Source organism: Quercus suber, unplaced genomic scaffold (genome assembly GCF_002906115.3).
Source record: "Quercus suber isolate HL8 unplaced genomic scaffold, Cork oak 2.0 scaffold_391, whole genome shotgun sequence".
Lineage (NCBI taxonomy): Eukaryota > Viridiplantae > Streptophyta > Magnoliopsida > Fagales > Fagaceae > Quercus > Quercus suber.
Genome location: NW_027069843.1, coordinates 17,701 through 45,493, shown reverse-complemented (window position 1 = coordinate 45,493; position 27,793 = coordinate 17,701). Strand labels below are relative to the sequence as shown.

At 37.6% G+C, this 27,793-nt stretch overlaps 1 protein-coding gene across 2 annotated transcripts in view; it reads right to left on the bottom strand.

The window, feature by feature from the left end:
• Positions 1–27,793, bottom strand: part of LOC112040881 (monooxygenase 2) — a 40,833-nt gene that overhangs the window by 10,445 nt on the left and 2,595 nt on the right. Inside the window, exons 5-6 of one of the 2 annotated variants that reach the window (XM_024073814.2) lie at positions 27,467–27,686; positions 25,922–26,630 (exon numbers count right to left, since the gene is read on the bottom strand). The exons of the other annotated variant lie outside the window; for it this stretch is intronic. Coding sequence (XP_023929582.1) covers positions 26,068–26,630; positions 27,467–27,686 — 783 coding nt within the window. The 3' untranslated portion in view covers positions 25,922–26,067. Of the gene's footprint in view, positions 1–25,921; positions 26,631–27,466; positions 27,687–27,793 lie in introns of those variants that run through there. 2 annotated transcript variants of the gene reach the window in all.

The window sequence follows — 27,793 nt, the reverse complement described above, 5'->3', positions numbered from 1 at the left end:
GTCATGGGTTTAAATCATGGGCTTTGATTATGGATTTGAATTCCATTGATAAAATTGTTTTGCCATGGACTTGAATCATGGGCTTTTCAAATATTACCAAGCATAAGTATTCTTGGGCTTTAAATAGATTATGATGTGTGTAATAGGTTCATAGGGCTGGTTTTGGGCTTAGCTAAAAATAATGATAATAAAATTGGCTTTGATTATGGCTTTTTGTGATAGTTTATATCATGACCCAATTTAGATAATGAGATATGAAACATTTGTGATTAATATAATAATAGAGCAAAAAATATTTGGGAAAACCCAATAACTTATTTGTGGTATTTGAAAATAAATAGCTGGTACTCAAATAAAATTAGGTGTAAAAAAAAAAAGTACCCTAACATAGAGTTATCATCACAAGGAACAAAACCAAATCGAACACCTTTCCCAAAGAACTACATGGACTTGGGCTTAAACGCATGACTGTAATTGAAATCCACATAGCCCCTTATGGAAGATCTCTCTATGGTAGCTGGTTTCGTGAAGCCTAGCCTCCTTGCCACCACTGAGTTCACTCCATCTAGCAATTGGAATGAAAAACATTTGGATAGTTGTTATATACTTTTTACTCCATTCAAAATAAATTAATTTTATTGGTATATTGTAAGTGCATCCATATTTAACTCCAAATGGGGCAAAATTTTTATAAACATATATGCACATGCACACGCACACGCACACGCACATAGTACTTTGTTATAATCCTAATGTCCCACATGGATTAAGTGTAAGCTTGACCATGTGTTTATAAGCTCTTGGGCACCCTTTCCCTTGCAAATTGGTTTTCAATGGTGAGTTCTACTAATGAGTTTGTACTTTTTGGCATAAAAGCTAACCACCACCCCGAGTAATTTTATGTAACTCATTGAGTATGGGATCAAATGAGTTGTGGTTTTGTGGCCAGATCTCGAAAGGGGCAACCTAGAGGATAGATTAAAATAACTAATAGGTGAGTGGAGCTACTAAAAAGAGAAAGGGCTACCATTATGTCAGTGTCACTCGAGTGAGCGATTGTGGACGTCGGCTGAAGAGCATGATGGTATGTTATGATCCTGATGTCCCACATGGATTAAAAATAAATTTAACCAAGTGTTTATAAGCTCTTGGCACCCTCCCTTAGCAAACCAGTTTTTAAGGGTGAGTTCTACCCATAAGTTTGTAACATTCTTGATACAAAAAGCAATCCAAGTATATATATTAAGTGTTATTTAAATGTAAGAAAATTAACAATATAATCTTAAATTCATTATATTTTGTTTACCTTTCAAGGATTTTTGTGTATGAATAAGTTGTAATTTGATTTTTTTTTTTTTAATGTCACAATTTCACCTGTGAACAAGATCTTTTATAGTTAGATAGACCCCATGCACAAATTTTATGAATTCAAAAATTTTAAGGTTCTATTAATTTTTTTTTATATTAGTTTTGAAAGATAATAGTAACAATAATGTTCTTGTTTGTTCATTTAGACCCCTTAAACTAGATTGTTTAACCTAATATATTAACTAAGTGATTACTTAGATTAATTATTCAAATCTAGGTTAAACAATAATAAATTATATCATGCAAAGCAGGTGAAAATAAATAACATTACGATATGATGACTTAGGAAAACCAATGAAACTAATCGTTTCAAGGTAAAAACCTGGGGAGAATTTGACTTAGCTTTTCTCAAGGTAAAGTAAATCCACTATAAGAGAATTGAAGTTTTTACAATTAGATTTAACCCTAAATCTATTGCGACCTTATGTGGTAACTTACTCACACAACCACGTGCAAGCTCCAAATCCATGGACTCCTTCTCTTCTTGGATTTATACCAACACAAGCACCCTTGCTTGTGACTTTGAGATCCCACTCAAAAGTTTCAGGTCATCTTCACTTGTTGATCTTGTAGTAGCAACTTCTACAACATCGGATCTTGAGATTCTTCAAAGAATATTGCCGGTAAAAGACTTTAGAGAGTTTTGGGTACAAAAACCCTAGATCTACAATTGGAGGCACAAGATGCACTCTTTTCTCTCTAAAAACCTTTTAGATCTCACAAGAGCACCTCCGAATTCTCTCAAAAGCTCTGAAAACATAGTTAGGGTTTTCCTTTATATACTAGAAGTGTTTCACTTGAAACCCAAAACGTTTAAGCTGAGTTTAGGTTGAAATAAAATTTTGTAGAAATTTCATTTTTGCAATTTTCGATCGATTGGATCTAATTTTTGATCGGTCGAATTTCACTGAATTTGAATTCTTTTTTTCTATAGCTTGTATTATCTTGTGTTCTGACTTGTAACACTTTAAGCATTGTCTAATAAACTCTATAGACTCTAAGATCTATATCTAGACAAGTTTGTGCTCACGGTTTGCCAATTATTCTTTTAGAATGTAACAGTTCTTTTTTCCCATTTTGTTTAAACCTTATCTTCATTATAGAAAAATTAATACATCAATAAAAAAATACATTAAAGAAATTCATCTAAAAATAAGAAAACCAAACAAATTATAATTGGAGAGAAAGAGAAAAGTTTTTATTATTATTATTTTGGATAAAATGTAGAAACGTTACTTCAATCTATACTTGTAATCAAGTACAAGATATCATTATTCATGAGGGCTCCTACTCATAAAGTTTTTTTTTTTTTTTTTTTTTTTACCCTACTCATAAAGTTTTTTACCCCAAGATGGGAAAAAAATAGTACAAGAATACAAAGAGGTAGTATGGATCTAAAGATACTAGTAGTGGACCTATAAATAATGGGAGCAACAACAAGTTTATTATTCTATGACAATGATGCTAACAAGGACAAGATGATGATAGGCAATATGAAAGTTTCATGCATGTATCGTGCATTACATAATGAAAGTATACATATAAAAATAATATTACACTAATCACAATCGGCCATTTTAAATATTGAGAAATTTGTTATGTTCATAAAATTATTGATAAAATAATAGAAATAGACAAATATTTTTGTTTATTTAATAATCTATATTATCTCGAATTAGCCCACATATTAGACTTGCTCAAAGTTCAAAACCATCTCCATACTTACAACCCTAACTACCGACAAGGAGTGTTATAGTCGGACTCAATTTGTGATAGTACATCTTAGCCATTAAAACTTGATTTGATAATAACTTTCAATCTAATGGTCCGATTAGGGCTTATGACCAGTCGATTTAATCGTTACAACATCAAGATCATTTTGGTGAAATGAGTCTAATGGCTAGAATCAAGATGCATATTTTTAAAGTGAAAGTACCATTTTACCCTCCATGTGAGGTTAAATGCGGGTTGCAAAATGGGGTGTCAACACACACACACACACACATATATATATATATATAAAAGAAAGAGAGGAAGAGTACTTTTGAAGTCCTAAGGAAGTTGTAAGGCCAGCAATTCCAGCTCCCACAATCACAATGTCTTCTACTTTTTCCATGTTATTTTGGCTCTTTTTCTTAGGGGGAGGGGAATTTGGTAAAGGGATTTCTTATTCCCCAAGATGGGGAAATAGTAGAAGAACACAAAGAAGTAGAATGGATCTAAAGGTACTAGTAGTGGATCTATAAAAAAATAATGGGAGCAACATTAAGTTTATTATAACCATGACAATGATGCTAACAACAAGGACAAGTTGACAATGACAGGCAATATGAAAGTTTCATGCATGCATCATGCATGACATAATTAAATTCTAAAGTACAAAAATAATACTACACTAATTATAATCACTCATTTTAAATATTGTGGAGTTTGTTGGGTTTGTAACATTATTGATAAAATAATAGAAATGGACAAATCTTTTTATTTATTTTACAGCGTATATTCAAACCCATCACCTCACTTTCAACCCAAACTACCGACATGGAGAGCTCAATAGATGTCGCTTAAGTCAAGAAACACAAAGAACTCTTTGGTATAATAAGATTGATTCCTCTAAGATCTATTTTTCTGGGCCCCACTAATTAATAATGATAGAATGTTAATAATTCATTATTATTCCATTATAATTAATCTATCTCAAATGCAAATCATGTAGCTAGTGGTGTACCTTGATCTTAACTTTATGGGATAATTTGTCTCGACCCCAAGAACTAACAATGATTAGGATGTTAATAAATCTTTATTGTTATTAAGGACAAAATGGGCTTCTGCCCTTTTCGGGAAAATTATATAGGGAAATGTTTCCCTTCCCAAACTAAATAGGAAAATGTCCCTCTTTTAGAACTCGATTTTTGATAAATCGAGTTAGAAAATAAAATTTCTGAAGCCCTATTGTGGCGTTTTAAGGAGCCTATAGTGACGTTTTAAGGACCTATAGTGACTTTTTTTAACTTGACTTCAAAGAAATCGAGTTATAGGTAAAAAAAAATGCCACTATAGGTTGATTTCATTGCCTATAACTCAATTTCATTGAAGTTGAGTTAAAAAACGTAACTATAGGTCTTTAAAACATCACTATAGGCTCCTTAAAAACGCCACTATAGGGCCTAACTCGATTTATCAAAAATTGAGTTTTAAAAAATGGACATTTTTCTATTTAGTTTGGGAAGGGGGACATTTCCCTATATAATTTTCCTGAAAAGGGCATAAACCCATTTTGTCCTTGTTATTAATCTACCCACAAATCATGTAACAAGTGGTGTATAAATTAGTTCCCTTATGTCCCCTTAATAAAAAGACAAACAAAACAAAAATAGAAAGAGTCCAAATTTGATAAGGATGAAGTCTAAAACTCATGTTTTACGTCATTCAATAAAAGATTGTTACATTAGTATTTGGAAAATTATTAGGTATTCTCGGAGTACCATAAATGCATAGTCCTACATCCCATATGAATGGTGGGTCCCATCATAAATTTAATTAGTGGGACTCATTATTCATGTGCGATGAGGAAGTACGCATTTATAGTATTCCGAGAGTACACAATAATTTCTCTTAGTATTTTACTTAAAATTTAATACATTATACCACTCCTAATAGCATCTTAATAAACTTTCAATTTAGTTGGATTTTTATATATGGGTATTAAAATTGATTGGATGTGGTGTGGTTATGTTTATTCTTAAATATATGATAAGATGATGTGGCATGTTGTAATTGGAGGGTTGAAACATAAGTTTTACACTACATCCTTATAAAATTTAATCTCAAAACGAAAACATAAACAAAAAACAAATCAAAACTCCCTTTATGGCCTTTTTTTTTTTTTTTTTTTTTCATTTTAACTGGGAAGGTTTATGAGGGCTCCTACTCATAAAGTTTTTTTTTTTTTTTTTTTGAAACCCTACTCATAAAGTTTTTTACCCCAAGATGGGAAAAAAATAGTACAAGAATACAAAGAGGTAGTATGGATCTAAAGATACTAGTAGTGGACCTATAAATAATGGGAGCAACAACAAGTTTATTATTCTATGACAATGATGCTAACAAGGACAAGATGATGATAGGCAATATGAAAGTTTCATGCATGTGTCATGCATTACATAATGAAAGTATACATAACAAAATAATATTACACTAATCACAATCGGCCATTTTAAATATTGAGAAATTTGTTATGTTCATAAAATTATTGATAAAATAATAGAAATAGACAAATATTTTTGTTTATTTAATAATCTATATTATCTCGACTTAGCCCACATATTAGACTTGCTCAAAGTTCAAAACCATCACCATACTTACAACCCTAACTACCGACAAGGAGTGTTCAATAGAGGTCACTATATAGATGTGTTTTCAACATGCTCCTAAGACCAAGCCATCTCTCTTTTCCAGCTTCTCTATAGCAATTTCTCTCTCTTGCATTTTTCTCTTTCTAGCCAATCTATAGCCTCCATAGCCAAAAACTCTCAAGCTTTAGCTTCTCAGATGTCAGAACTAATCCCAAATCTAATCTCCACATCTCAAACTCTCTCTCCCTCTCTTAAAATTAATCCGTAAATCTCTCCCATCTGAGTTTCTCTCTCTGGCTCGCATACTCTCTTTCCTCTTACCCATAGATGGCAATAATTGCTACAGATTTATAGACAATGATAGGTGGCAGATAATAAAAAGGGCAGTGGAACCATAAACTCAGGGCGATGCACTCTCTATTAGAATGTGGTGGATTTTTTTTTTCTTTGATTTAAATGAAACGCACGTGTGTATTGTTTTCCGTTAGTCACTTAACAAACAGATTAACAGATGCCTTTATTTGGCAAGCTTGTATAGTTCATAGAGCAAATTGATCAAAATAAAAATTTAGGGAGTGTTCTGACCATTGCTTCAAACTTTAGGAGATCTCTTGACATTTTTTTCTAATTGCTATAATGTTATTTTAGCATCTAAAATATAGTCTACAGTAAAGCTGCCATACTTTAAACAAAATAACAACTTATCTTTAACAACTTACTGTAGCAATAAACTTAAAATATATATATATATATATATTTTATTCTTTCTCTCTCCTGTTTACTTTTAAAAAAACTTTTCTTCTCCCTCTTTCTCCACCCTTTTTCTTCTCTCTACAGCCGTTCCTCTCTCTCTCTTTTTTTTTTTTTTCCCTCTCTTCTTCTCCTCTCTGAGCTCTCTCCCTACCTCATCTAACTCAAAAACTCAGCAACAATGGTGGTGAGGATTGAAATCGGCAACTGACAACAGTTGTGGTGGTGGTTGAAATCAGCGCCAGTGGCGGTCCGGTGGTCTAGATCGGCGATGGGCAGTAGCGGTTTCTGGCTTCTTCTTTTCTTTTTCTTTTTTTAATTTTCTTTTGCTATGGCCGAAAATCTCTCTCTTTCTTATTGTGTGCTTGGTTATTGGTTGATTTGGGTTTGGGTTTGGGTTTGAAAGATGGGATTCTGTGGTGGTTATCGGTTTGATTTTGAGCTGGTTTTGCAATGGTGGCTGGTGGGTGGCTGGGTTTCGGTTTATGGTGGTGGGTGGTGGCTTGGGTTTTCTGATGGTGGTGGTGGTAGATTGGGTTTTCTGATGGTGGTGGTGGTGGCGGCTTAGATTTTCTGACGGTGGCTGGTGTTATTGCAGTAGAGAAGACAGAACAAAGAAAGAGAGAGGAAGACGCAAAAGAGCGTATAGAGTTTTATATATATATATATATATATATTTTTTTTTTTTTNTTAACCTTTACATCATATGTCAATTTTTTCCTTAACCTTTCAAATGTGTTAATTCGGTCCTAACTTTTTGATATTGTGTCAAAATAGTCACTGCCGTTAAGTAATGGATGGAAAATGCTGATGTGACTAATAGCCAAAATAAAGTATAATTTTTTTATGCCACATAGACTACCACGAGTACTACCATATCAACATAAATTAAAAAAAAAATGTAAATCAAACAAAATCCCTAAATCTCAAACAAATATATTTAATTCCACCTCACTAAAACTTGATGACAAATTCAATGAACATTAATAGAAAACAAAATCTAACATAAAAATTCCAACTTGAGTATAAATGTGTAATAACAATCGTCCATAAATGTTTTAAATCAAATGGGTAATTGTTAAAAAAAAATTCCAATATTTCCATCAGAGTTTCCAAGAAAAGAGAAGAAGAAAGAAGATGTAATACCCAAATCAATGGAGACATGGATGAAGAACAACATTGGAGTTTTTTTCTAAACAAAAAAAGCGGTTTCTTTTCCAGTATTTTCGTTGGAACCAAACATTGCAGAATCGGTACCTAAAAAACTTGAAAAGGCAGATATGGAAGGTGAAAAAGCAGGGGTGACAGATAGAGAGAATATTCACTAAGAAAGGAGAAAGGGGAGACCATCAAATAGCCTAAGCCTCTAGTTCAGTCCTCATTGTGACAGACCCAACAAGTAGTCTCACCTCTATGTACTCACGCCACAACTTTACAACAAAACCCAACAGAGAAATTGGGCTATTCAACTCACAACCATAAACAAAATGACTTCATTGCACGCCTCTTATATTAGGTAGTCCCCATCAAATGATGGACAATAAATTTTGGGACAGTGATTGTGGGTTTTAGGATGCCATTGCAAAAATAGTTTGACAGAGAGAAAGTCAGAGTAATTCTTGGGTTGTTGTTTGATAGATTTTTAGATATCTTTATTTTTGTTTGAAGTATTTTGCTAATGGTGACGGTAGATTGAGAGGTTCCATTCTTTGGCAAGGCGGGGAGATAGTGCTTTTTTTTTTTTTTTTTTTTTTTAAGGTTCTGCTTATGTGGTAGTCCATGCAGGAGTTATGTGGCAAAAGAAATTATACTTTATTTTAATTGTTAGTCACATCGGCATATTTTATCCATCACTTAATGGCAATGATTATTTTGACCCAATATCAAAATATCTGGAACCAAATTGACACATTTGAAAGGTTAATGACCAAATTGAAATATGATGTAAACGTTAGGGACCAAATATGTAATTTATCCAAAGCTAAAAAATTATTAGGTGCTGTTAACAGGTGCTGTACAGCACCCGTTAATGTGTATTAAATGTGCATTAAATTATTCACTTTTTTTAGGGATGTGGAAAAAACTGAATATGCATTAAATGTGATGTGGAAAAAACTGAATATGCATTAAATGTGTGTCAGTTTAGATGAAGAAAGTCAAATTATTTTATGATAAACCACAGTTAAAAAGAAAAATTTTACCAATTTCCAATGCAGTGAGATTTGTGATAAATAATAAATGAACCATAGCTGGTTTATTAATAGGAAAAATTATTGTGTACTCTCGGAGTACCATAAATGCATGCTCTCTCCTCTCACATGAATTAGTGGGTCCCACCAATTAAACTTATGGTGGGACCCACTATTTATGTGAGAGGAAGGAGCACGTATTTATAGTACTCCGGAAGTACCTAATAATTTTCCTATTAACAGGTGCTAGCTGGCACTGTTAACAAAGTCCAAAATATATTTTGGCACCACTAAAAGCTATTTGAAGCTGCAGTAGTGGAGTTATAACAAAAAAATTTGACTTTTTAGCTACCGTGCACAGCTAAAGATAGTTGTGCACTGTAGCTCAAAAGTAAAAAAAAAAAAAATATATATATATATATATATGTAAATATATTATTTTATTTTGTGTTCACACTGCTCTTATAAGAATATTTGTAGTGTTTTTTTGGGTAGTGAGAAGTATTATTTATTGTAATAAGTATATTATTTTATTGTGATTTTAATTTTATTTTATTGTATTGTAAGCTAAAATAAATCGGTAGCATCTAAGTAAATAAAATAAATAAAGTAATTTTTGTATTGTCAAATAAACTGTTGCAAGTGCTCCAAGAATAAAAAAAAAAATAAAGAAATAATATTTTAATGTGATGGTAATAAAAAAAAAAAAAAAAACCTTTGTTGTGAGGTGTATTATAAAGTATGATGTTAAAATAGATAAAATAGCATTTTAAGTTGCTAAAAACTATAATTTTTAGCAACTTTACTGTGAATGTTCTTATGGAAATTGCAATCGACGAATAAATGCCATAAAATCCTCTATGTTCTTATTGTGTGTTTTAAAATGCTCATTTCATTCTTTTAACTAAAACCTCTAATATAGAATAGGTTCTAGGATTAGTTCACTTGAAATAGAGAGTCTATTTCATGATTCAAATTTTATTTTATTTTTATATTAAATAGTATACATATTTTCATCTCATAATAAAATTTAAATGACATGACACTACTCATTAAATACATTTTTTTTTTTTTGAAAGTGGACTCAGACTTCATTCATTCATTAAAATAGCAAGAATCAAAGTACAAGGCTTCTTGAGCAGGTGGTGGGGACTCTTCCAGCCAAACCTGTTCATCAACTACTTGTCTAGCATATTTGGCCAACGAATGTGCCACAGAATTTGCAGTACGTTTTACACAACTAACAAACCAACCTCTAAAACCTATAGCTAGACATTGGATATCTCCATAAATGTGACCTAAGCCTGATTTATTCTCCCCGTTCGACTGAATGGATCGCATGACTCCGATGTTATCACCTTCCAATACCACTTCTGAGAAGCCCGAATCCAATGCAAACTCCAATGCCTTACGCCCTGCCAACACCTCCGCCTCCTCACTGTCCATCACCGGTGGTCCTTTAGCAGACAAAGCCGCCATAACTTCTCCCTTATCATTTCGGACAACCACTCCAAAACCCGAGGCCTTAATATCAGCAAACACCGTTGCGTCGAAGTTTATTTTGTATTGGAACCCAAAAGGTGGTGTCCATGTCTGCACTACCACAGTCTGGCTCGGTATAGCAAGCTGCGTCTGAGCATCACGATACTCCTCCAACAGGTCCATAGCACGTTGCACCAGTTTGTTTGGGTCCTGTAAGGTTCCTCCATGGACAATAGTGTTCCGTTGGTTCCATATAACCCAGCTTAGCACCAGAAAAAGTTCCATCTCTTCGTTTAACAACTTGAGCATCATCTCATCCATCAATTTGATAAAACTACCTTGACCACTCCCACTCTTTTGCAGTTGAGTTTGACTCCCAGCCCAAACGTCTCTAGCCACCGCACAATCCCATAATGCATGCAACACCGACTCCGATTCTTGCTTGCATAGTTGGCATATATCTTCCTTTAACACTTGGCGCTTAGCTAAATTTTCTACTGTTGCTAAAATCTCATAACCGGCTCTCCACCCAAAAATTTTAACTTTGTTGGGTATACGAAGCTTCCACAACCCAGACCAATTCAAGCCATTGGTGTTTGACTCCGAGCATTCTTCAAAACCAGGCATTTCCTTTTGCACCAACCTAGCAATGTGGTAGCTAGACCGAACCGTGTACTCCCCATCTTTTTTGGGCACCCATATTATGGTATCCGAAGGGTGACGTTTGCTCAAAGGAATGCAGTATATAGCTTCTGCTTCCTCCCTGTGAAACATGCTGCCAATTTTCTCCCTGTCCCAGCCATGACTAGTCCCATCCATAAGATCACAAACCCGTAACTCCCTGTCCACCTCTGAAGGCATATGTAATATCCTATTTGTGGGGTACTTCAGAATCCATTTATCTTGCAGCGCCCGTATAGAAGAGCGATCCCCCACCCTCCAACAACAACCCTTTTTCAAGATCGGTTGTGCTACAATAAGGCTTTTCCAAGCATAAAAACTGTTGGGCACATCCTTAGCCTCCAAAAAGCTGCAACGTGGGAAATACTTTGCCTTAAAACATCCATACAACAAAGAGTCTTTTTCCTGCAATAGATGCCACCCTTGTTTGGCTAACATAGCTAGGTTGAACAACCTTATATCACGAAAACCCATTCCTCCTTCCCTTTTGGGTTGACATAATACCCTCCAACTCTTCCAATGGATTTTCCTCTCACTACCCATCTGCCTCCACCAAAACCTTGCACACAAAACATTAAGATCATTACATAGCTTCACCGGTAACTGGAATACCCCCATAGTATATGTAGGAATGGATTGTGCCACCGCCTATATTAGAATTTCCTTCCCTGCTTTAGATAGCATGTGTCCTTTCCAACCCTGAATCTTCTTCCAAACTCAATCCTTTAGAAAAGAAAAAGTTTGGTACTTAGATCTCCCTACCAAAGTAGGTAGCCCCAAATAAGTATCAAACCTGTCCACCTCCCTCACTCCCAAAGCCATCTTAATGTTATCCCTCTGCTCCCTTGCTGTGTTACTGCTAAAATAAACTGATGATTTTTCGAAGTTGATACATTGTCCAGAAGAATTAGCATATATCTGTAAAACCTCTGTAACCACTTGCACCTCTTCTTGATTATCCCTACAAAATAAGAGGGAATCATCTGCAAATAGCAAATGGGAAATGGTAGGTGCTCTCCTGCATAAGGACACTCCATGCAACCTTCCTTCCTCCTGTGCTTTGGCAAGCAAAGATGAGAACCCTTCTGCACATAAAAGAAACAAATAAGGAGATAGAGGATCTCCTTGGTGAAGACCTCTTGATGGACGAATGTTCCCATACGCCTTTCCATTAATCCGAATAGAGAAAGAAGAGGAAGTCACACAGCTCATAACCCTATCTACCTACATATCAGGAAGACCCAATTTAGACATAATTCCCTTTTGGAAATTCCACTCAACCCGATCCTAAGCTTTGCTAATATCCAGTTTCAAGGCTAGAGAACCTTTTTTACCAGATCTTTTATCATGCATAGCATGCAAGGACTCATAGGCCACTAACACATTATCAGTAATCAGGCGTCCAAGAACAAAGGCACTCTGTGATGGAGATATCAGATGGGGGAGAATAGTCTTCAACCTATTAGCCAAAACTTTTAAAATAATTTTGTACATCACATTACAGAGACTAATAGGTCTAAAGTATGATATTCTTTCAGGCTCTTTAATTTTTGGAATGAGCAAAATATAAGTATAATTTATATCAGGCAACAAAACATCAGAATTTAAAAAATATAACACAGCAGCAGTCACATCATTACCCACTATATGCCAAAATTTTTGGTAAAAGAGAGCATTCATACCATCTGGTCCAGGTGCCTTTGTTGGTCCCATCTGGAACAACGCCACTTTGATTTCATTTGCACTGTACTCTCTAGACAAATACTCCTGCATCTTTGAGGTAACTTTATGGGGCACTGTGTTAAGACATTCTTCCATCCGGTCACATCCGCCTGATTTAAAAATATTTTCAAAATATGAAATTGCCACCCCAGCTGTGTCTTCCATTTCTTCCACCCAGTTTTGCTGCTGGTCTCAATACCCTTTATAAAATTCTTTCTGCGTCTTTGGGATGCCTTGGAATGAAAAAACTTGGTGTTTTTATCACCATATTTAAGCCACGGAATGCGAGATCGTTGGTGCCAATAAATTTCTTGCTTAAGAAGGAGTTCATCTAACTGCTTACTAACCTCCAGAAATTCGGCCTTACTCTCTTCAGTGGTTTCCTTCATATTTGGATACTCAACCCGCTTTTGTAACCTCTTTATTTCCTTCACATCCGGATGTGTCTTCATTGCACCCCACGCCTGAAGGTTAGCACCATAGTATACAATCTTTTCATGAACATTAGATAAGGCCGAACCTGACCCACCACTTACAACCCATGCTTCCTCAACCCATCTTTCACAATCATCCCAAAGTAACCAAGCCTCGTCAAACCTAAAGCCACATGCTCCATGAGACCTATATCTCTGATCTGTCCGGGTTTGCAAGACAAGCGGAAGATGGTTTGAAGCATGAGAATGGAGATGAGTTATTGTACTAGCTGGGAATCTATCCTTCCAACCCGTGTTTGCCACTGCACGATCCAGTCTTTCTTTGGTGTTGGACTCTCCTGGCCTTTTGTTATTCCAAGTGAATTGATAACCATGAAAACCTATATCAATCAACTTACACGTCTCCAATGTTGAACCAAACTCCTCCATCTGCTTGTATGAAGGTGGGTGCTTGCTCTTTTTCTCTGAAGCAAATAGAATTGATTAAAGTCACCCATGCAAAGCCATGGCCCTTGAACAAACGTGGCAAGATGTGATAAAAGAGCCCAAGACTTACACTTTTGGCTAGCTTCGGGCCAACCATAAAAGCATGTTAAGTGCCACACAAAACCATCCTCCTCTACCACCTTTGCCAAAATATGATTCTCAGTATAGTTTACCACATCCAATTTTATGTTTGATCTCCATAATAAAGCTAGACCTCCCCCTAAATTCGGCTTCTTCACTATCAACTTGTTAGGAAAAGTAATTTTTCTGCAATGCTTTTCAAACCCTTTCTTGTCCAGTCGTGTCTCCATTAAAAAACACACTGTGAGAGCTTCATCCTTCAATAATTTTTGAAGGCTTCAAACTGTCCAAGGGTTCCCAAGGCCTTGGCAGTTCCAACTTAGTAGCCTCATTGTGACCGGCAAGGGTGCTCAAGCACCCCCGCCGTTGCTTCTGGATCAACCTGAATCTTCTCTCGCTTCCTCAAGTGAACTTCTGACTCTGAACCCACATCCATTCCTTCCTGATATGAGCTTCTCTTCCCAAGCACCGTGGCTGCTTCAGTTGGACTTGAATTCCCTTCCCCATAAACCATTCGAGCTAATCTTGTCCAAGGGGGCCTTGTTTTAGAAGTCTTTGGCCCATGTGAGCCCATCCCCTCCACGTGCATAGTCCCATGCAAAGGAACGTTACCCTCATTGTTTGAATTTAACCCCACGTGCCCTTCCTCATGTATCAGCCTTATCTCCCTTGAATCACCTAATAACTCGTTTAGAGTTAATACCATATACATTTCAGCCCTTTCCTTAAAACTCGGACCATAATCTCCATCAACTCGAGCGTTACCGGATTTTTTGCTCTTTCCTTTCTCACTTAACCTCGTTACACTAGGGTTTACCTTGTTAACTTCTTCAGCCACCGCCACATCTAACCCCTCGGACTGAACACTTCCCTTCTTCGGCACCGTGTCTCCCCAACCATACTTAGTTCGCTCTACCTGTTGTCTTCCCCCACTAGCCTTCAACCATTCTCCATACTGAAGTTGCACTTCCTTCCCCGATTTCATCAGCCCAAAATAGTTGGCACAGTGCTTAATATCATGGCCTAATAATCCACAATAATGGCAAAACATTGGCAGTCTCTCATACTTGAAAGTGGTCCATGTCTTCTGGTCGTCTAAGCCAGCCAGGAATCCCCCTCGACGAATTGGTTTGGCTATTGGAATGGCTACTTTAACCCTCATAAATAAATTCTGCCCATCCTTGTTACGTCTTTTTTCCACCTTTTCTACCACCCCCATACGTCTACCTATCTCTGTCGCAACCGTGGGACTAACCATGTCAAACGGAGCATCCCAAATCTACACCCATAAGGATACCAAATCAAACCGGACACTCTTTGCCATCATACCCAGCTGCCACTTACGCAGCAGTAGAGCCTGATTATCAAAGGTCCATGGCCCACCCTTGAACACCCGCTCCAACTCAAACTTTGTCTTGAATTTGAACTGAAACAAATTTGACCCTACTTCAACAATGTGCATTCCCTCATCCATTCCCCAAGCTCTTCGTAACGTATCTTGCGCTGCCTTCTTATTAAAAGGCTTACAAGTAAGAAACTTTCCAATCAAACTCAAAGCGCAACTCTCAATTTCTTCTTTACGCCCTTCGTTTGGAAGGGCAATGATTTCTTCTTCCTCTGATGTCAACTTCATATTCTCCAAACTATTTAATGAGTTTCTAAGGCTCATTAAATACATTTTAAATTTATAATATTTAATTGGAGATATGAAATAGATCCACTAATGCACGACTTTGAAACATCCATTACGGTGCCTTATAACATTTGGGCAAGAAGCCATCACACCTTTTACTACAATAGAAGTGTTTATTTATCATTTTGATTTAAAACAAATATAACTTATTAATTTATCCAAAGGAAAAACATCTGGCTACATATGTACCATAACAGCTACAATACTATAAAGCATTTGTACATATGATTGAATTCAAGAAATCCTATGCTTCCCACAATCAAAATCAGCCTTCTTCATCTGTAAGCCAGCCAAGAATGTAGCCAAAATTTTATCCCTTAAGAAGGCCATAATTTTATCATTACTTTACTGGATAAAACCAGCAATGTAAGCTGTACTAATGAGTTCAATGCTTTCCCACTTCCTTTCTTTGGCATACTTCTTCGACCCCATTTCAATCCTCTTATATTCATCCATTTCTCTGTCATATTTTTCTTTTGATTATTTATGATAGTCCCAAAAATATATTTGTCCACTTGAGAATGACGATAGACAAGGACGACCCCAAAGTTAGCCCAGCCCTAGGGGAACTGCTTGACAAAGGCTTAACTGTCGTCCCTCAATCATGACGAAGCGTTACAAAAATAATAATGAACTTTCGTACCATTGGAAGTATATCTATCCATTTAACACCCCACATGGGCGTTACAGTTTCGACAATGATTTCACCATTAAAGCAAAACCAACGGCTAAGAAGAAAGCGTCTATATATATCCATTGACAAAACCCGACAAAAAGGTACACTAAAAAATTTCTAGTACATCCACAATACTTTCTTCAAACTCTAGCTATTCTAACTACGGCATCGGAGGTTCTGTGGCAGGCACCACACCGGTGACCATACACTTTCCTTTCAACTTGTCTCAAGATTCGGATTAGCTATGGACGACTCCCCTCTGGACGAACATTTCTACTTCCGATTTTAGCATCATTAGTTCAGCACTAACCCAGATCCTGCGGCATTGGCCCTACAAATTCAGTCACTCATAGCCATTGTGGAGGAACTTACCAAGCAAAACTAGGAAATGAGGCAGTGGCTGCAACAAGAAGATAACCGCACAGAAATCAACAGGGATGATGATGAAGACCGTCACAGGAGACGAACCAGCACTCCAGAAGAGGTAAACTCAGATTTCCTCAGGGAGATGAGAAAGGAGATGGACGAGCTAAGAAATGCTATTAAGGGAAAAACGGATCAAAGTTTGGATAGAATTGTCAAAGAGATGGATTCACCCTTTACCGTAGCAGTCCAGGAGTGCCTGGTGCCCTCCAAGTTCCGTCTACCCCAACTCAAGCCCTTTGATGGATTAAAAGATCCGTTGGATCATCTAAATACATTCAAGACGACTCTAGGTCTTCATCAACCACCTGATGAGATTCTGTGCCGCTCCTTTCCCACTACCCTCAAAGGGGCAGTAAGGAAATGGTTCATCAAATTGCCAACGTCATCCATTGATAACTTCGAGTAGCTAAGTAGCTCGTTTGTTCGTCATTTTGTTGGCGGACAACGTCCAAAAAGGACAGCTAATCACTTGCTCACAATCAAACAAGGAGAAAATGAAACTTTGAGATCCTATGTAACGTGCTTCACCCAAGGAATGCTGGAGGTAGACGAATTAGACGATAAGGTGCAACTTACAACCTTTAAGGCAGGATTAAAATCCAGAGATTTTGTGGTCTCCTTGGCGAAGAATCCCCCCAAGATGATGGCAAAGGCGCTTTTAAAAGCACAGAAATATATGAACGCTGAGGACGCTCTAACAGCCATAGAGGGAGTAGAAAAACCAAAGGAGAAGAAGGAAAAAGTAGATGATTGAAGAGGACAAAAAAGGGATCAAGCGGACAAACAGAATGATGAAGGAAATAGAAGAAGAGATGACAAAAATCTTCGACCAATGAAGTTCACACCTTTAGTGATGCCTGTTAACCAGATTCTGACAGAGATTAAAGACGAACAATACCTTAAATGGCCTAAGCCACTCCACTCGTCACCCAGCGTGTGCGACAAAAGGACATACTGCCGTTTCCACAAAGACCATGGGCATTACACAGAGGATTGCCGAGATTTGAAGGAGCAGATAGAAGAACTTATACAGAAAGGGAAACTACAGAAGTACGTGGAAAAGGGAGGTTCTAGCAGTACAGGGACAATAAGAAGGACCAACATGGAGGTTCCCAAAGAGATGAAGATCATCTACCTCGTCCGTAGAGTGCAATAAGGGAAATAAAAACCATCACGGGAGGACCAATCACAGGAGGGTCGTACAGATCCCTCAAGAAGTCACACTAAAGGTAGGTAAACAGTGTTCATAGCCTACCTCCCCTGAAGCAGAGACGGATAAGAGGAATAAAGCAACCTCATAACGATCCGCTGGTCATTATGATCATGATCGAAGGGTTCAATACACGGAGGGTTCTGGTAGACAACGAGAGCTCGGCAGACATTACCTACCTTTTTGCCTTCCAGCAATTAAAAGTAGACTAGAAAATACTACATCCTTTCGAGTCACCCCTCGTTAGTTTCAGTGGAGACAAGGTGTACCCCCGTGGAATAATAACGTTGATAGTCACAGCTGGTTCTTACCCCCTTCAGGTAACCAACAAACACAATTTTTTGGTGGTAAACTCGCCCTTGTCCTACAATGTGATCATTGGATGACCTACCCTCAATCGCTGGAAAGCTGCTACTTCCACATACTACCTGAAGGTGAAGTTTCCAACAGAACAGGGGGTCAGAGAGATAAGAGGGGACCAGGTGTTGGCAAGGGAGTGTTACCAGGCAGTCCTGGCTTTAAAAGAGAACCACATGTGGATAATCGAAGATAAAACACCAGAGGTCATCGAGAAGCTAGAAACGATAGAGTTGGTCGAAGGAGATCCAGCAAAGACGACCCAAGTAGGGACGAATCTAAATCCAAGGAGGAAGGAAGAGATTGTCAATTTCTTAAAGGATAACCTCAACGTATTTGTATGGAGCCACGAGAACATGATAGGTATCCCAGTAAACATTATATAGCATTGCTTGAATGTAGATCCTAAAAAGAAGCCCGTCCAACAGAAAATAAGAGTTTTTGCCCCCGAACGGAATAAAGCGGTCATGGACGAAGTGAACAAGCTGCTTGTTGCTAATTTTATCCGAGAAGTCTACTATCCTAAGTGGTTGGCCAAAGTCGTCATGGTCAAAAAGGCAAACGGGAAATGGAGAATGTGCGTCGACTTCACGGATCTAAACAATGCCTACCCAAAGGATAGTTTTCCCTTACCCAGAATTGATCAGCTAGTAGATTTGACCGCCGGACACAAACTTCTTACTTTCATGAATGCATTCTCTGGGTATAACCAGATACAGATGGTTGAGGAAGATCAAGAAAAAACTGCTTTCATTACTAGCCAAGGACTCTATTGCTACTGGGTCATGCACTTTGGTTTGAAAAATGCAAGAGCCACATACCAAAGATTGGTAAACCAGATGTTCAACAAACAGATTGGAAGAAATGTGGAGGTATATGTCGATGATATGCTCGTCAAGAGCAAAGAGGAAGAGGATCATCTAGAAGATCTTAACGAGACGTTTAACACACTCAGACAGTACAACATGAAGTTAAACCCATCCAAATGTGTTTTTGGGGTTTCATCAAGGAAATTCCTCGGTTTCATGGTGTCGTAGAGAGGAATTGAAGCAAATCCTAAAAAAGTGAGGGCTATCCTCGAGATGTCCTCACCAAGGATAGTTAAAGAAGTACAATCACTCACAGAAAGAGTGGCAGCCCTCAACAAGTTTGTCTCAAAAGAAATAGACAAATGCCTTCCTTTCTTTAAGACCCTGAAGCGAGCATTTGTTTAGACGGAAGAACGCGAGACAGCATTTCAAGAATTGAAGCGGTACCTAAGCAACCCCCTGCTCCTGAGTCCCTCCAAGGAAGTCGAGGACCTATTCCTCTACTTGGTGGTATCTGTAACAACAGTTAGTGCATCTTTAATCAAAGAAGAGAACAAGATACAACTTCCTGTATACTATATCAGCCAGGCCTTTCAGGGAGTTAAAGCTCGATATCCGCGCATAGAGAAGATTACCTTCACCCTAATAGTGGCCTCAAGAAAACTTCGTCCTTACTTTCAAGCTAACCCTTTCATAGTAATAACAGTCCAGCCCATCAGGAAAGTGATGAACAAACCAAAGGCCGTTGGATGAATGGTACAATGGGCCATTGAACTCAGCCAGTTTGATATAGAATACCACCCTCAGGTGGCCATAAAAGCTCAAGCATTGGTAGATTTCATAGCGGAATTCACCTTCCCCAAGCATGCAGACAACCAGGAAGAACTTTGGACAATTAATACAGATGGATCGTCCAACCAGAAAGGAGGCAGAGCGGGTGTTGTCATTACCTCCCCTCAAGAGGACGTTTTGAAGTATGGGGTCCAGCTCAAATTCCCCGTAACCAATAATGAAGCAGAGTACGAGGCTTTGTTGATCAGGCTAAGAATAGCTTGAGTACTTGGAGCAAAAAATATCGTGCTGAAAAGCGACTCACAGCTCGTTATAGGGCAAGTCAGAGGAGATTTTGAAGCAAATGAGACAAGAATGCAGAAATACCTCAAGTTGATGAATCAGTTGATGAGAAACTTTGATCGCGCAGAGTTTCTTCAGATCCCATAGGATCAAAATGCAGAAGCCGAAGAGGTAGCATAGAGTGCATCAGCGGATGACAAGGAAAAGATAAACAATTGGAGGCTGGAAGAACAAAACTCCCCTAGCATCAAAGAGTTTCAAACCTTCCCTGTGCATACCCACTCCGGATGGATCAGTCTAATTTTGTCCTACGTTAAAGATGGACGGTTACTAGCGAATCCTAAAGAAGCCAAGAAGATCCAGAAACGAGCTTCCCAGTTCACAGTACTGAATGACGAGCTCTACAAAAGAGGCTTCTCCCAGCCTTACTTGAGGTGTATAGAAGAAGAAGAAGCCAAGTATGTTCTGGAAGAGGTGCACGGGGGAATTTACGGAGATCACATGGGGTCAAAGTCCCTTGTTAGGAAGATCACGAGAGCAGGTTACTTTTGGCTCGCAATGCAGCAAGACGCAGCAAAGTTCGTCAAGAAATGTGATAGTTGCCAAAGATATGGGAATGTTCAACGAGTCCCAAGGGAAAAGATGACGACTATTTGCTTGCCTTGGTCATTTGCACAGTGGGGGATCGACATCATGGGCCCCTTACCATAGGGAAAGAGACAAATGAGGTTCCTACTCGTCGCGATTGATTACTTCACGAAATGGGTCAAAGCAGAAGCACTTGCAACGATCACAGAAGCAAAGGTACAAAATTTTGTATGGAAAAATATTGTTTGCAAGTTTGGGATACCAAGGACGATCATCTCAGACAACGGTCGTCAGTTTAACAGTCATGGGTTCAGGTCGTTTTGCTCAAGCCTAGGCATAAAAAACAAGTACTCATCACTAGGACATCCTCAGGCCAATGGATAGATAGAAGTAACGAACCGAACCTTACTCAAGATTATCAAGTCCCGGTTATTGGGGGAAAAGGGAGCATGGCCAGAGGAGTTACCAAGCGTCCTGTGGGCTTATAGGACTACAGCACGAACACCAACAGGAGAGACACCCTTCAACCTAACGTACGACATAGAAGCAGTCATCCCAATTGAAGTAGGGCTCACCAGCCTTAGGAGGGAGTTCTTTGATGAACAAAGCAATAACGATCAATTAAATTTGAACTTGGATTGTTTGGACGAAGTCAGAGACCAATTCTCCCAAAGAATGGCCAAGTACCAGCAGAAGATGGCCGAATACTACAATCAGAGGTAAAGTTGAAAAGATTTAGCATCGGGGATCTCGTCCTTCGAAAAGTGACCCCTACAACAAAAGACCCAACACAAGGCAAACTAGGACCAACTTGGGAAGGACCTTACAGAGTCGTCCATTATTCACGACGAGGAAGTTACCACCTAGAAGACCTAAAGGGAAATAGGCTATCTCGTTCATGGAATGTCAAGCATCTAAAGAGGTATTACGAAAAGGAACCATAGCCTGATTGTAAGTAGTTAACATAATTTGATTTCATGCTTTTTAATATAAGTCATGTATTCAAATAAGTGATTATTCAGCATTTTATAAGTGATCATTCAACATTTCACAAGTATTATTCAGCAATTCATGCGCTCTAATTATCTCTTTCTCAAAAACCAAAATGGCCATCCGAATCCAAATCAAAAAGACGATAAGATTCCTTAAATGGATGTACATCGTCCAAATTAAAAAGACAATAAGATTCCTTAAATAGATGTACATTGTCCAAATTAAAAAGACATAAAGACGATAAGATTCCTTAAATGGATGTACATCGTCCATATTAAAAAGACGATAAGATTCCTTTAATGGATGTACATCGTCCAAATCAAAAGGACGATAAGATTCCTTAAATTGATGTACATCGTCCAAATTAAAAAGACGACAAGATTCTTGGAACGAAGAAAGTATTTCAACGAAATTATCTAAGTCCCCAGAAGGACGAAAAGAGTATTTCAACAAAAATTCTCTCTAAGTCCCTAAAGGGATGAAAAGAGTATTTCAACAAAAAATTCTCTAAATCCTCCAAAAAGATGAAGAAAATGCTTCACCAAGTATCTCCTCAATAATTCGAAGCCTTTGAAGTACCACTGGAATAGAATCGTGTTGTACTCATCTGTCATCTGGAAGACCAGGACGGCCTTAGCTACTACTGCTTTCATCCTCTAGCTAGTTGATGTGAGAATTTCATCCTTTTGTTTTACCAATAACTTCTCGGCACCAAGTTGCTCAGTCAGAACCTTGACTTGCTCCTTGGAGGTATTATGGGCATCCATGGCAACAATCAAGTCCTTCCGCAACCCCAAAGCCTCAGCCTCTAAAGCCTCCGCTTTTGAAATGGCCATAATAGCCTTCTCTTCGTTCGCCAAATATTGAGAAGTAAGATGCATCGTTTCTCCCAACACTTAACAGTAAAAAGTACCATCAAAACTTTAAAAAAAAAAAAAAACAAAAACAAAAAAAAAAAACAAAAAAAACAAAACAAAACAAAAACAAACAAAAAGAGAGGGAGAACAAGGCAAGAAAAGATTACCTGCACGAGCTTGTGAACATGCTGGCTCACTATCTCATGGGAGCGCACTAGGGAAATCTCCTTCTTTTCTTCAAGAGTTAAGAGCTCATTCACTTGGGCCATGGCTGCTTCAGCGTCAACCCAGACACTGGAGCCCATCTTCTCCTTGCCCTTGTACCCTGTCTTTCGTCTCTTAGGGGCAATGACCTCCTCAATAGAGACTGCTAGAGAAGCTGTCCGCCCTTCGTCCAAGGTAGGGGTGGATGAACCCCTCTCAGCCGTCTCTTTCTCCTTCTCCTTTTCTTTATCAGTTATCCTTAACATTTTTTGGCTAATACTAGAAAGGGGCTCATTCTTCTTCCCCTTGATTTTTGCATACATATCCTTGTTAAACTTGCTCGTTATCTCTGCACCAAAAAGAAAAGAAAATTCAAGAGTTAAAATAGGAAAAAAGAAAAGGACAATCATGCATATCAAGACAACTCACGTTTCCTCTGTTCTCGTTCAAGTGCTTGAAGAACGTAAAGTGAAGGCTCAGGCCCCAAATAGTGACGAGCCAATGTGCGTGGATCGACCAACTCATCAAAATCGTCGATTGTCCTTGTGTACTTAATCGCTTCCAGAACTCTCTCTTCAAAACGGCTCTCAAGTTCAGGATGCTCCTTCACTACAGAAGAAGAAAAATTACACAAGGTCAAAAGGACGATCAAAATAGCCAAAATACAAGAAAGAAGAGACATAAAAGGCAAACACACCGAGATGAGGGGTCTCCCATCGGCGCAACAACCTAGGGACATTCCCCCAAAATTCATCGGGTAAAGTCTCCCAACCATCGCCTGACAAGAAAAAATATCTGGACTTCCAGTAACGGAAAAACGAAGGAAGGTCGCCGACGAGATGAGATCTCCTATCCCAGGGAACAAGTTCGTAATACCCAAATTCCTTGGACTCTTTTAAGCAATAGAGATGAATAAACTTGTTTAGAGTGATCATGTCCCCATCCGCTATGGTCATCCAAATCACCATACAACTTATGACGATCCTCCTAGAATTTGGCATAAGCTGCTCGGGGGCAATATGTAGGTGATTTAGGAGCTCTATAATGAATGGATGAACGGGAAACCTTAGGCCATACAAGAAAGCAGCCTCATAAAAGCAGACATCACCATGGGCAAAGGCTCAAGCCTTCTTTCCTGGGAAGACGAGCCCTAGTTTCATCAGGGAACTGGAACCTATCCCTAAACTTGTTAAAGACATCTATCTTCAAGACACACTTTTCCTTAAGGGCATGAAAAGGACGAGGGGTGGCAAAAGTAGAAGGAAGGACAGACAAAGGGGGAGGAATGGAGGTAGTTGTGTCTATAACAACCCTGTCCGCAGCCACACCAGAAGATGAACCCCTCTCCTGACCACTTGATCTCACATTAGATCCCATAATTTCCCTCCTAAGGACCCCACGAATTGATTTGAACCAAGACAAAGGCTGTTGCAACAACGGATACAAGTAACCCAACGCTAAATCAAGGCCACTATCCCCTACAACAAAATCCCCAATTTGTGGGTACTGGTCACCAGAAGAATCTAACAGCCCCCCTAAGCGAGCAAAAAGAAAGGCGATGGAGGGAGAAATATGCCTAAATTCAGTATAATCTACCATTAAGGAAAGATACACAATTCCAAGAAGGAAAATAAGAATACAAAAGAGAGGAGTATAGTACAGCCAAAAAGGAAAAGTGCGTAGAAAAAAAGGAAACGTACCTGGAAATAAGGAAGAAAACCGAAAAGGCTGGGAGCAAAAAACGTAGTGGCAACAGTGAGCTCAGAAAAATCAAACACAGAGAAAGTGAAGTGAAAGGCTAAGAGTTAGAGAAATCAAACGCAAAAGGAAAGTAAAGAGATGAGAAAAGAAAGGCAAAGAGTTAAAAAGGTTTGCCTTGAAAAATGCGGGAAAACTAAAAAGGCACTCACCGAAAATGAGACTTACTCACCGATTAGAAGAGGACACGTGGCCATGATGCGTGCCTCGCCACCATGAGACAATTAATGCGGAGAACATAACCCCAAGCGTCAGAAAACTTTTCAAAAAAAAAAAAAAAACCTCTCATATTCCAAAGACTGTTCGAATTATGGACGACCTTAGAATAGGGGGGCAGCTGATAGTCCCGAAAATATACTCGTCCACCTAAGAAGGACGATAGACAAGGATGACCCCGAAGTCAGCCCAACCCTAGGGGAAATGTCTGACGAAGACTTAACCGTCGTCCCTTAATCATGACGAGGCATTACAAAAATAATAATAATGAACTTCCGTACCATTGGAAGTATATCTATCAATTTAACACCCCACATGGGCATTACAGCTTCGGCAATGATTCCACCATTAAAGCCAAACCAGCGACTAAGAAGAAAGCATCTATATATATCCATTGACAAAACCCGACGAAAAGGTACACTAAAAAATTTCTAGTACATCCACATTACTTTCTTCAAACTCTAGCTATTCTAACTTTGCTATCGGAGGTTCTGTGGCAGGCACCACACCGGTGACCATACACTTTCCTTTCAACTTGTCTCAAGATTCAGATTAGCTATGGACAACTCCCCTCTAGACGAATGTTTCTACTGACGATTTTAGCATCATCACCTTATTTGTTTTTTCAGATAATGACTTAGCAAGACACCTTGCTAAAAAACACTATCTTCTAGAGCAACACAATCACCTTGGCCGATGTCTGGGATCATGGGGTAGAGTGCATCACCAGTTACACAAACATTGCCTTTGCTTACATTTCTCCAAAGAAGTTCCCAAGGATATCAGTACCTTAATGGGTATGGTATAAAACTATCTAATTCTGTGTTTTCTATGACAACCCTTATTTGATCAAATACTTCTCCAAGCTTGTTTAACACAAAATGCTTCATTTTAGCTGGGCTATGCTCTCTCTCTTTCTCTACAAAGAAAAGAAAATGAACACAAATTTTGATATGGCCACATGTTTATTCTAGTAAACAATATGCATTACAATTCTATATACTAACCAAACTTATGCATTCCAATAAATATTATTATTTAGAAAATAAAAATAATAATAGCCAAAATTGAATTAAATTGAGTATAAATTATCCGCCATGCAACCATGCACAAAAAAAGGTAGACAAAAAACCAAATTTGGCTGTATGCACTAATTACCAAACACAAATATTTTCATAATTTACTTAGATGATAAGTTATGATTTGAAAACATAATTTTTTATATTGATTCACCACTTAAACTACTTGTATTATGCACAAATCATTTCAATTCATATTGACAGTTATGAAAGGAATAGAAAATTCTCCCCATTTGACTTAAAATGGAAAATTTTCATATCTCATTTAATATTTTAGTTTTTGATCTAACTGAGTAACTGTGTATAAAATGCTATAGGTCATTTAATAATTTAAATGACGTGATACTAAATATTTTTAATATTTATTTTGAATTATAAAATGAATAAATTTTAAATAAGATTTAAAGTTTTATTTCATGGTAGACAATGCCACTGGTAAGAAAAACCACTAAAATGTTTTTGAATAACGATGACAGATATCTCATTTAGCACATCCCCTCACTTTATACTCATGTCAATTGTTAAAATGAAAACAAATAGCAATAATAATGCAAAACATATGTATACGCATGACTACATTCAAGAAATTTTGAGCTGCCCATAATCAAAATCGGCTTTCTTCAATAGTAACCCAGCTAGGAATGCAGGCAATATATTGTCTCTTAAGAAGGTTGTCACTTGTCCATTACCCTGATTTATAAAACCAATAAAATAAGCTGTACTTATGAGCTCAATGCTTCTCCATCTCCTCTCTTTGGCATACTTCTTCAACCCCAACTCAATCCTCTTATATTCCTCTCTTTCTTTATCACCTTTCTCTTTTGTTTCCTGACTTTGTTCTTTTAGTAAAGCCCCAGCAAGACACCTGGCCAAAACAACACCATCTTCTAAGGCAGCACAACCACCTTGGCCAAGGTCTGGGGTCATGGGGTGGAGTGCATCACCAGCTACACATACATTGTCTTTGTTGATGTTTCCCCAAAGAAGCTCCCAGGGATGTCTATACCTTAATGGGGATGATATAATGGAATCCAATTCAGTATTTTCAACAATGGCCTTTATTTCATCAGGTACATATACATTTCCTAACTTGCTTAACACAAATTGCTTCATTTTAATTGGGTCATCTTCTCTCTCTTTATCTGCAAGATATGAATAAGAACAAATTGTTAGAGACGTGACATTTTTTATGATTGTTGAAACGATCTGCTCTGATGGGAGTAATATTTTTACTTGGATCCACCACTGACAACAATTTAATTACAAACCAATTGCAATAAATCATATCAACAATTGTAAAAAAAGTTAGGAAAAAGATTGTGTTGTAAGAGTTTTTTTTTGGTTGATAATTGTGTTCCTAGACTTTATTGAATAAAAAATGTGCACTATGATTATATTTGGAAATTATTAATATGGAAATTGGACTCAAGTAACCAATCATCTTGAATTGGGTCTTACACTATGCATGCATGCACAAAAAATAAGGTAGACAAAAAACCAAAATTGGCTTTATGCATAGATTACTAAACACAACTATTTTCATAATTTGCTTAAATGAGAAGTTGTGATTCGAAAACATCATTTTTTATATTGATTCACCACTTAAACTACTTGTATTATGCACAAATCATTTCAATTCACATTACAGTTATGAAAGAAATATAATTTTCTCCCCATTTTACTTAAAATGTAGAAATTTTATTTCACGTTTAATATTTTAGTTTTTGGACCTAACTATATATAGAATGCTAGGTCAATTGATAATTTGTATGACGTGGTACTAGATACACTTTTTGATATTTATTCTTCTAAAAAAAAGATTTGTAATATTTATTATAAATCATAAAATGAATCCATTTAAATTAGAGATGAAATGAAATAAATTATGAAAAAATTGTGTATCCTAGATTTCTTGTTCCAATTAACATGCTCCAAAAAGCAAAGAATCAAGTATGTACCGAATTGGTCCGGGGCTCACCTTCGCTTGTTGTGAAAAACCAAAAGACACTAGTGTCATTATAAGGAAGAAAACCAGATCGGAATCCTTTCCCAAAGAACTGAAAGAACTTAGGCTCCAACCCATGATTGGATTTAAAATTTACACAACCTCTGATGGAAGCTCTCCCTGTGAAAGTCGGTGCCTTGAAGCCCAGCCACTTTGCCACCACTGAGTTCACTCCATCACACCCAATCAACACCTTCCATTTACAAAGTTGATACTCCAATAAGGCCCAAGTAATTATACAATAAAAAGCAGATAGTTTAGGTTCTAGATTATTTAATTACATTAATAATTGCACAGATG